General features: G+C 46.0%; 1 protein-coding gene across 1 annotated transcript in view; it reads left to right on the forward strand.

The window, feature by feature from the left end:
• Nucleotides 1-12365, forward strand: part of EPHX2 (epoxide hydrolase 2) — a 54678-nt gene that overhangs the window by 23992 nt on the left and 18321 nt on the right. Inside the window, exons 9-12 of the mRNA XM_053937419.1 lie at nt 595-629; nt 3575-3601; nt 6289-6374; nt 10133-10244. Of these exons, the coding sequence (XP_053793394.1) occupies nt 595-629; nt 3575-3601; nt 6289-6374; nt 10133-10244 (260 nt within the window). The remainder of the gene's footprint in view (nt 1-594; nt 630-3574; nt 3602-6288; nt 6375-10132; nt 10245-12365) is intronic.

Genomic DNA, 12365 nt, shown 5'->3' on the forward strand with positions numbered 1-12365 from the left:
AAATCAATGGGAAAAAAATAAATGGGAAAAATTAAATGGGGAAAAAATGGGAAATGATGAAATGGGAGAAATGGGAAAAAATTAAATGGGAAAAAAATGGGAGAAATGGGAAAAAATTAAACGGGATAAAAATGGGGAAAATGAATGGGAAAAATGGGAAAAAATTGGGGAAAATGAATGGGAAAAAATTAAATGGGAAAAAATTGGAAAAAATGGAGAAAAAATGGGAAAAAATTAAATGGGAAAAATTCAATGGGAAAAAAAAAAGGGGGAAAATAATGGGAAAAAAGGAATGGGGAAAAAAAAGGGGAAAAAGTTAAAAAGAAAAATTGGGAAAAATTGGGAAAAAATTAAAGGGGAAAAAATGAATGGGAAAAAATGAATGGAAAGAAATGGGAAAAAATAAATGGGAAAAATGGGGGAAAATGGGGAAAAATAAATGGGAAAAATGGGGGAAAATGGGGAAAAAGAAATGGGAAAAATGGGAAAATGGGGAAAAATGGGGGAAAATGGGAAAAATGGGGAAAAAATGGGGAAATGGGAGAACGCTGGGAGAGCCGGGTGGAGCGAGAAGGTTCCGGAATTTTCCCCCAGACATCGCGGAATATTCCCAGGAGCGGATCTGCCAGGTGAGGGATCCCGGGGATCCCGGGGATCCAGGACCCCATCCCGACAAGATCTGATCCCAGGGATCCCAATGGGATCTGATCCCGATCCCAGCGATCCCAACGGGATCTGATCCTGGTGACCCCAATGATCCCAATGGGATCTGATCCCAATTGTCCCGATGGGATCTGATCCCCATGATCCCCATGACCCCAATGGGATCTGATCCCCATGATCCCCATGACCCCAATGGGATCTGATCCCCATGATCCCCATGATCCCGATGGGATCTGATCCCCATGATCCCGATGATCCCGATGGGATCTGATCCCCATGATCCCGATGGGATCTGATCCCCGTGATCCCAGTGGGATCTGATCCCAATGACCCCAATGGGATCTGATCCCCATGACCCCAATGGGATCTGATCCCCATGACCCCAATGGGATCTGATCCCCATGATCCCAATGGGATCTGATCCCCGTGACCCCAATGGGATCTGATCCCAATGATCCCAGCAATCCCAATGGGATCTGATCCCCGTGATCCCCATGATCCCGATGGGATCTGATCCCCATGATCCCAATGGGATCTGATCCCCATGATCCCGATGATCCCGATGGGATCTGATCCCCATGATCCCAGTGGGATCTGATCCCAATGATCCCAATGGGATGTGATCCCCATTATCCCGATGGGATGTGATCCCCATGGTCCCGATGGGATCTGATCCCCATGGTCCCGATGGGATCTGATCCCCGTGATCCCAGTGGGATCTGATCCCAATGATCCCGATGGGATGTGATCCCCATGGTCCCGATGGGATCTGATCCCCATGGTCCCGATGGGATCTGATCCCCATGATCCCAGTGGGATCTGATCCTGGTCTCAATTACCCCAATGGGATCTGATCCCCATGATCCCCATGATCCCGATGGGATGTGATCCCCATGATCCCGATGGGATCTGATCCCCATTATCCCAATGGGATGTGATCCACATGATCCCGATGGGATGTGATCCCCATGGTCCCGATGGGATCTGATCCCCATGATCCCGATGGGATCTGATCCTGGTCTCAATTACCCCAATGGGATCTGATCCCCATGATCCCAGTGATCCCGGTGGGATCTGATCCCAGTGATCCAAACGATCCCAATCCCACCTCCCCCAACGGGGTCTGATCCTGGTGGTCCCAATGGTCCCGATGGGATCTGATCCCAGTGATCCCAATGATCCCAATGATCCTGACCAGATCTGATCCTGATCCCAGTGATCCCAATGGGATCTGATCCCCGTGATCCCAATGATCCCAGTGGGATCTGATCCTGTTCCCTGTGATCCCAACAGGATCTGATCCCAATGATCCTGATGGGATCTGATCCCAATGATCCCACTGATCCCAATCTCATGGATCCCAAAGGGATCTGATCCCGACCCCCTGATCCCAGTCCCGATGATCCGGGTCCCAACGGGATCTGATCCTGATTCCCGTGATCCTGATCTGATCCCAGTGATCCTGACGGGATCTGATCCCACTGACCCCACTGATCCCAACAGGATCAGATCCTGGTGATCCCACTGATCCCGATCCCGATGATCCCAGTCCCAATGGGATCTGATCCTGATTCCCGTGGTCCTGATCTGATCCCGATGATCCCGATCTGATCCCAGTGATCCCACCGATCCCAATCCCGAGGGGATCTGATCCCAATCCCGGTCTGATCCCAGTGATCCCACGGATCCTGATGGGATCCGATCCCAACAATCCCGATACGACCCTGATGATCCCGACGGAATCTGCTCCTGATCCCGAGGGGATCTGATCCCGACCCCGCTGATCCCAATTCCCATGATCCCGCTGATCCCAATCTGATCCTGAATCCGATCCCACCCATCCCGATCCCGCTGATCCCGATCCCGATCCCGATCCCGCTGATCCCAATCTAATCCCAATCCCAATCTGATCCCGATTCCGATCCCACCCATCCCGATCCCGCTGATCCCGCTGATCCCGATCCTGCTGATCCCGATCCCAATCTGATCCCGATCCCAATCTGATCCCAATCCCAATCTGATCCCGATTCTGGTCCCACCCATCCCGATCCCGCTGATCCCGCTGATCCTGCTGATCCCAATCCTTGTGATCCCACCGATCCTGAGGGAATCTGATCTCGATCCCGCTGATCCCAATCCCGATCCCGCTGATCCCAATCCCAATCTGATCCCAATCCCTGTGATCCCACCGATCCTGAGGGAATCTGATCTCGATCCCACTGATCCCAATCCCGATCCCGCTGATCCCAACGGGATCTGATCCCAATCCCAATGATCCCAGTTCCAAGGGGATCTGATCCCGATCCCAATCGGATCCCGATCCCACTGATCCCAATCCCGAGGGGATCTGATCCCAATCCCGGTCTGATCCCAGTGATCCCACGGATCCTGATGGGATCCGATCCCAATAATCGTGATGATCCCAACGGGATCTGCTCCTGATCCCGCTGACCCCGATCCCAATCTGATCCCAATCCCCGTGACCCCGCTGATCCCGAGGGGATCTGATCCCGACCCCGCTGATCCCAATCCCAATCTGATCCTGATTCCGGTCCCACCCATCCCGATCCCGCTGATCCCACTGATCCCACTGATCCCGATCCTGCTGATCCCGATCCCAATCTGATCCCAATCCCAATCTGATCCTGATTCCGATCCCACCCATCCCGATCCCGCTGATCCCGCTAATCCCACTGATCCCGATCCCAATCTGATCCCAATCCCTGTGATCCCGCCAATCCCGAGGGAATCTGATCCCGATCCCGCTGATCCCGATCCCGCTGATCCCGAGGGAATCTGATCCCGATCCCGCTGATCCCGATCCCGCTGATCCCGCTGATCCCGAGGGAATCTGATCCCGATCCCACTGATCCCGATCCCGCTGATCCCGCTGATCCCGTTCTGTTCCCAGGATTTCATCACTTTCCTGGATAAACTGGTGAGGATTTGGGATTTGGGGTTTTTGGGATTTGGGATTTTTGGGATTCGGGGCTTTGGGGTTGGGGTTTTGGGGTTGGGGGAATTGGGATTTGGAGATTTTGGGATTTGGGGTTTGGGGTTTTTGGGATTTGGGGTTTTTGGGATTTGGGGTTTTTGGGATTTGGGATTTGGGGTTTTTGGGATTTGGGATTTTTGGGATTTGGGATTTTTGGGATTCGGGATTCTCGGTTTGGGGTTTTGGGGTTGGGGGATTTGGGATTTGGGATTTGGAGATTTTGGGATTTGGGGTTTGGGGCTTGGAATTTTTGGGATTTTGGGATTTGGCATTTGGGGTTTTGGGATTTGGGATTTGGGATTTGGAGTGTTTGGGGTTTGGGGTTTGGGGTTTTTGGGATTTGGGATTTGGAGTTTTTGGGGTTCGGGGTTTGGGGTTTTTGGGATTTGGGGTTTGGGGTTTTGGGGATTTTTGGGATTTGGAGTTTGGGGGATTTGGGGTTTTGGGGATTTGGGGTTTTGGGATTTGGGATTTGGGATTTGGAGTTTTTGGGGTTCGGGGTTTGGGGTTTTGGGGATTTTTGAGATTTGGGGTTTGGGGATTTTGGGGTTTGGGGATTTGGGATTTTTGGGGTTTTTTTGGCATTTGGGGTTCAGGGATTTTGGGATTTGGGGTTTGGAATTTTTGGGATTTGGGGGTTTTTTGGGGTTTGGGGATTTTGGGATTCGGGGTTTTGAGTTTTTGGGGTTTGGGGGTTTTGAAGTTTGGGATTTGGAGATTTTGGGGTTTTGGGACTTGGGGTTTTGGGGTTTGGGATTTGTGATTTGGGGTTCAGGATTTTGGGGATTTGGGGTTTGGGGTTTTTGAGGTTTGGGGTTTGTGGTTCGGGTTTCTGGGGTTTTGGGGTTTTTTGGAATTTGGGGTTTGGGGATTTGGGGGTTTGGGGATTTTTGGGATTCGGGATTTGGGATTTGGGGTTTGGGGATTTTTGGGTTTGGGGATTTGGGACTTTGGGGTTTTTCTGGCATTTGGACTTTTTGAGATTTTTGGGATTTGGAGTTTGGGATATTGGGGATTTTGGGGTTTGGGGATTTGGGATTTTGGGGTTTTGAGTTTTTGGGGGTTTGGAGATTTTGGGATTTGGGATTTGGAGATTTTGGGATTTGGGGCTTTGGGGTTTGGATTTTTTATTTTGGGGTTTTTTGGCATTTGTGACTTTGGGAATTTTGGAGTTTGGGATTTTGGGGTTTTGGGGGTTTGGGGTTGGGAATTTTGGGGACTTGGGGTTTTTTCCTGGCATTTGGGATTTTGGGATTTTTAGGGTTTTGGGGTTTTTGGGATTTGGAATTTTTGAGATTTTGGAGTTTCTTGGAATTTGGGATTTGGGGGTGGGATTTGGGGATTTGGGATTTTGGGTTTTGGGTTTTGGGATTCGGGGTTTGGGGTTATTGGGGTTTATGGGGTTTGGGGTTTTTGGGATTTGGGGTTTGGGGTTTGGAGATGTTGGAGTTTGGGATTTGGAGATTTTGGGATTTGGAATTTTTGGGATTTGGGTTTTTTGGGATTTGGGATTTGGGATTTTTGGGGTTTGGGATTTTTGGGGTTTGGGATTTGGGATTTTTGGGATTTGGGATTTTTGGGATTTGGGATTTGGGATTTTTGGGATTTGAGATTTTTTGGGGTTTGGGATTTTGGGATTTTTGGGATTTGGGATTTGTGGGGTTTGGGATTTTGGGGATTTTGGGGTTTGGGATTTTTGGGATTTGGGGTTTGGGGTTTCCGGCTTTTGGGATTTTGGGGTTTTTGGGATTTGAGGTTTGGGATTTTGGGGACTTTGGGGTTTTTTGGTATTTTTGGGGATCTGAGGTTTGGGATTTTGGGGATTTGGGGGATTTTTGGCGATTTTGGGGATTTGACGTTTGGGATTTGGGGGATTTTGGGGTTGTTTGTGTTTTTGGGATCTGAGGTTTGGGAATTTGGGGACTTTGGGGTTTTTTGGTATTTTTGGGGAACTGAGGTTTGGGATTTGGGGAGTTTTGGGGATTTGGGGGATTTTTGGGGTTGGAATTTTTGGGATTTTGTGTTTCTTTGGTATTTGGGGTTTGGGATTTTGGGGCTTTGAGGTTTGGGATTTTTGGGGATGTTGGGGATTTGAGGTTTGGGATTTTGTGGATTTGGGGGATTTGGGGGAGTTTTGGGATGTTGGGGATTTTGGGGATTTGTGTGGATTTTTGGTATTTCTGGGGATTTTGAGGATTTTGGGGATTTTGGGGATTTTTGGTATTTTTGGGGATCTGAGGTTTGGGATTTTGGGGCTTTTGGGGATTTTGGGGATTTTTGGGGATTTAACGTTTGGGATTTGGGGATTTTGGGGATTTTGGGTTTTTTTGGTATTTTTGGGGATCTGAGGTTTGGGATTTGGGGATTTTGGGTTTTTTTTTGTGTTTTTGGGATCTGAGGTTTGGGATTTGGGGGATTTTGGGGATTTTTTGGTATTTTTGGGGATTTGACATTTGGGATTTGGGGATTTGGGGGATTTTTGATATTTTTGGGGATCTGAGGTCTGGGATTTGGGGATTTTGGGGTTTTTTGGTATTTTTGGGGATCTGAGGTTTGGGATTTGGGGATTTTGGGGATTTTTGGGGTTGGGGTCCCTCCCTCTCCACGGGATTTCCGTCCCCTCCCCGCAGGGGCTCTCGCAGGTCGTTCTGATTGGCCACGACTGGGGCGGGGCCATGGCCTGGAACGTGGCTCTGTTCTACCCCGAGCGGCTCCGGTGAGGCCAGAACCCCAAAAACCACCAAAATCCCATTAAAAAAAACCCCAAAATCAATGACAATCCCGTTAAAAAAACCCAAAAGCCACAAAAACCCCATTAAAAAAAAAACCCAAATCAGTAAAAATCCCATTAAAAAACCCAAAATTAATGAAAATCCCATTAAAAAAACCCCAAAAGCCACAAAAATCCCATTAAAAAACCCCAAAGTTAATGAAAATCCCATTAAAAAAAACCCAAAAGCCACAAAAATCCCATTAAACAACCCCAAAATCAGTAAAAATCCCATCAGAAAAACCCCAAAATCAAGAAAAATCCCATTAAAACCCCCAAAATTAATGAAAATCCCATAAAAAACCCCAAAAGCCACAAAAATCCTATTAAAAAAAACCCAAATTAATGAAAAGCCCATTAAAAAACCCTAAAAGCCACAAAAATCCTATTAAAAAACCCCAAATTAATGAAAATCCCATTAAAAAACCCCAAAAGCCACAAAAATCCCATTAAAAAAACCCCAAAATTAATGAAAATCCCATTAAAAAAATCCCAAATCAGTAAAAATCCCATCAGGAAAAGCCCAAAATCAAGAAAAATCCCATTAAAAAAATCCCCAAAATTAATGAAAATCCCATCACAAAAACCCCAAAAGCCACAAAAATCCCATTAAAAAAAAAAACCCGAGTCATGGAAATCCCATAAAAAACCCAAATTAATGAAAATCCCGTTAAAAAAAACCCCAAAATAAAAGAAAATCCCATTAAAAAAACTCCCCAAAGTAATGAAAATCCCATAAAAAAACCCCAACCCCACAAAAATCCCATTTAAAGACACCCAAATCAGTAAAAATCCCATCAAAAAACCAACAAAATCATAAAAAATCCCATTTAAAAAACCCAAAATTAATGAAAATCCCATTAAAAAAAACCAAAAGCCACAAAAATCCTATTAATAAAAACCCCAAATCAGTAAAAATCCCATTAAAAAAAAAAACCCAAAAGCCACAAAAATGCCATTAAAAAAACCCAAAAGCCACAAAAATCCCATTTAAAAACAACTCCAAATCAGTGAAAATCCCATAAAAAAAACCCAAATAAAACAAAATCCCATAAAAAAAAAAGCAAAACAAAATTCAATAAAAATCCCACTACAAAGACCCCAAAAGGAATAAAAATCCCATTAAAAAAACCCCAAATGAGTAAAAATCCCATTAAAAAAATCCCAAAATCAATCAAAATCCCATAAAAAACCCCAAAAGCCACAAAAATCCCATAAAAAAAACCCCAAATCAGTAAAAATCCCATTAAAGAACACCCAAAATTAATGAAAATCCCTTAAAAAAACCCCAAAATCAATAAAAATCCACCAAAAAAACCCCCAAAATCAATAAAAATCCCATTAAAAAAAACCCCAAAAATCAATAAAAATCCCATTAAAAAAAACCCCCAAAATCAATAAAAATCACATTAAAAAACCCCGAAAATCAATAAAAATCCCATTAAAAAAAACCCAAAACCGATAAAAATCCCATTAAAAAATCCCAAAATCAATAAAAATCCACCAAAAAAAAACCCCAAAATCGATAAAAATCCAATTTAAAAAAATCCCAAAATCAATAAAAATCCCATTAAAAAAAATCCCCAAATCAATAAAAATCCCATTAAAAAAAACCCCAAAAATCAATAAAAATCCCAATAAAAACCCCAAAATCAATAAAAATCCCATTAAAAAAACCCCCAAAATCAATAAAAATCCCAATAAAAAAATCCCAAAACCGATAAAAATCCCATTAAGAAATCCTAAAATCGATAAAAATCCCATCCCAGAAATCCCCTAATCAATAAAAATCCCGTTTCAAAAAGCCCAGAACCGATCAATAACCCCAATAACCGATCAATAACCGATCAATAACCCCAATAATCAATCAATAATAACCCAATAATTGATCAATACCCCCAAAAATGCCCCACAACCGATAAAAATCCCGCAACAAACACCCCAGAACCGATCAATACCCGATCAATAACCCATCACTGGTCAATAACTGATCAATAACCCCAATAACCGATCAATAACTGATCAAAAACCGATCAATAACTGATCAATAACCGATCAATAACCTCAATAATAAAACCCCACAACCCATAAAAACCCCGTCACAAAAACCCCAGAACCGATCAATAACCGATCAATAACCAATCAATAACCGATCACCAATCAATAGCCCCAATAACCGATCAATAGCCCCAATAACCAATCAATAATAACCCAATCATGGATCAATACCCCCAAAAATGCCCCACAGCCGATGAAAATCCCAAAGCCAAAACCCCAGAACCGATCAATAACCGATCGATAGCAGATCAGTAACGGATCAATAACCGATCGATAGCAGATCAGTAACTGATCAATAACCGATCGATAACCGATCAAGAACAGATCAATAACGGATCAGTAACCCCAATAACCGATCAATAACCCCAATAGCAATACCCCACAACCCATAAAAACCCCGTAACAAAAAACCCCAGAACCGATCAATAACCCTAATAACCGATCAATAACCGATCAATAACCGATCACCAATCAATAAGGAATCAATAACCAATCAATAACATATCAGTAACCCCAATAACCAATCAATAACCCCAATAACAATACCCCACAACCGATAAAAACCCTGTAACAAAAACCCCAGAACCAATCAATCACCAATCGATAACCAACCAATAACCGATCAATACCGGATCAATAACGGATCAATACCCCCCCCGTGTCAGGGCCGTGGCGGTGCTGAAGGCGCCGTTCCAATGGAACCAATAAAAATTCCGTAACAAGAACCCGATAACCCATAGATAACCCATCGATAACCGATCAATAACCGATCAATAACTGATCAATAATCAATACCGGATCAATAAGGGATCAATACCCGCCCCCGTGTCAGGGCGGTGGCGGTGCTGAAGGCGCCGTTGTGGCACAACCGATAAAAACCCTGTAACAAAAACCCCAGAACCGATCGATAACCCATCGATAACCAATCAATAACTGATCAATAACCAATAACGGATCAATAACCCGCCCGCTCAGGGCGGTGGCGGTGCTGAACACGCCGTTGTGGCAAAACCAATAAAAATCCCATAACAAAAACCCTGATAACCCATAGATAACCCGATAACCGATCAATAACCGATCAATCACCGATCAATAACCAATCAATAACCGATTGATAACCGATAACGGATCAATAACCCCGTGTCAGGGCGGTGGCGGTGCTGAAGGCGCCGTTGTGGCACAACCGATAAAAACCCCGTAACAAAAACCCCAGAACCCATCGATAACCGATCGATAACCGATCAATAACCGATCAATGACCGATCAATACCGGATCAATACCCGCTCCCCGTGTCAGGGCGGTGGCGGTGCTGAAGGCGCCGTTGTGACACAACCGATAAAAACCCCGTAACAAAAACCCCAGAACCCATCGATAACCCGATGACCGATCAATAACCGATTGATAACTGATCACTGATCGATCACCGATCAATAACCAATACCGGATCAATACCCGCCCCCCCCCCCCGTGTCAGGGCGGTGGCGGTGCTGAAGGCGCCGTTGTGACACAACCGATAAAAACCCCGTAACAAAAACCCCAGAACCCATCGATAACCGATCGATAACCGATCAATAACCGATCAATACCCGATCAATAACCGATCACCGATCAATACCGGATCAATACCCGCCGCCCCCCGTGCCAGGGCGGTGGCGGTGCTGAACACGCCGTTCCGGCCGGCCGAGCCGGGCCTGGATCCCCTGGAGCGCCTGGAGCGGATCCCGGCCTGGGATTATCAACTGCACTTCCAGAGGGAGGTGAAAAACCGGGAATAACGACGGGGAAAACCGGGAATAACGACGGGGAAAATAACGGGAATAACGACCGGGAAAACCGGGAATAACGACGGGGAAAATAACGGGAATAACGACAGGGAAAATAACGGGAATAACGACGGGGGAAAACCGGGAATAACGACCGGGAAAAACGGGAATAACGACGGGGAAAATAACGGGAATAATGACGGGGAAAACCGGGAATAACGACGGGGAAAAACTGGGAATAACGACGGGGAAAATAACGGGAATAACGACGGGGAAAACCGGGATAACGACCGGGAAAAACCGGGAATAATGACGGGGAAAACCGGGAATAACGACCGGGAAAATAACGGGAATAACGACGGGGAAAATAACGGGAATAACGACGGGGAAACCGGGAATAACGACGGGGGAAAACCGGGAATAACAACGGGGGAAAACGGGAATAACGACGGGGAAAATAACGGGAATAACGACCGGGAAAAACCGGGAATAACGACCGGGAAAACCGGGATAACGACTGGGAAAATAACGGGAATAACGACCGGGAAAAAACCGGGAATAACGACGGGAAAAACCGGGAATAACGACGGGGAAAATAACAGGAATAACGACGGGGAAAACCGGGAATAACGACGGGGAAAAACGGGAATAACGACGGGGAAAATAACGGGAATAACAACGGGAAAACCGGGAATAACGACGGGGAAAATAACGGGAATAACGACCGGGAAAACCGGGAATAACGACGGGGAAAAACCAGGAATAACAACGGGAAAAACCGGGAATAACGACGGGGAAAACCGGGAATAACGACGGGGAAAATAACGGGAATAACGACGGGGAAAACCGGGAATAACGACGGGGAAAACCGGGAATAACGACGGGGAAAATAACGGGAATAAAGACGGGGAAAATAACGGGAATAACGACGGGAAAAACCGGGAATAACGACGGGAAAACCGGGAATAACAACGGGAAAACCGGGAATAACGACAGGGAAAACCGGGAATAACGACAGGGAAAATAACGGGAATAACGACGGGGAAAATAACAGGAATAACGACGGGGAAAACCGGGAATAACGACGGGGGAAACCGGGAATAACGACCGGGAAAAACGGGAATAACGACGGGGAAAATAACAGGAATAACGACGGGGAAAACCGGGAATAACGACGGGGAAAATAACGGGAATAACGACGGGGAAAACGGGAATAACGACGGGGAAAACCGGGATAACGACGGGGAAAATAAAGGGAATAACGACGGGGAAAACCGGGAATAACGACGGGGAAAACCGGGATAACGACCGGGAAAAACCGGGAATAACGACGGGGAAAACCGGGAATAACGACGGGAAAAACCGGGAATAACGACGGGGAAAATAACAGGAATAACAACGGGAAAAACCAGGAATAACGACAGGGGAAAACCGGGAATAACGACGGGAAAAAACCGGGAATAACGACGGGGAAAACCGGGAATAACGACGGGGAAAAACCGGGAATAACGACGGGGAAAAACCGGGAATAACGACGGGAAAAAACCGGGAATAACGACGGGGAAAACCGGGAATAACGACGGGGAAAATAACGGGAATAACGACGGGGAAAATAACGGGAATAACGACGGGAAAAACCGGGAATAACGACCGGGAAAAACCGGGAATAACGACGGGGAAAATAACAGGAATAACGACGGGAAAAACCGGGAATAACGACGGGAAAAACCGGGAATAACGACGGGGAAAATAACGGGAATAACGACGGGAAAAACCGGGAATAACGACGGGAAAAACCGGGAATAACGACGGGGAAAACCGGGAATAACGACGGGGAAAATAACGGGAATAACGACGGGGAAAACCGGGAATAACGACGGGGAAAACCGGGAATAACGACGGGGAAAATAACGGGGATAACGACGGGGAAAACCGGGAATAACGACGGGGAAAACCGGGATAACGACGGGAAAACCGGGAATAACGACGGGAAAAAACCGGGAATAACGACGGGGAAAATAACGGGAATAACGACGGGAAAAACCGGGAATAACGACAGGAAAAACCGGGAATAACGACGGGGAAAATAACGGGAATAACGACGGGGAAAACCGG

The sequence above is a fragment of the Vidua chalybeata genome, chromosome 3 (assembly GCF_026979565.1).
Source record: "Vidua chalybeata isolate OUT-0048 chromosome 3, bVidCha1 merged haplotype, whole genome shotgun sequence".
Taxonomy (NCBI): Eukaryota; Metazoa; Chordata; class Aves; order Passeriformes; family Viduidae; genus Vidua; species Vidua chalybeata.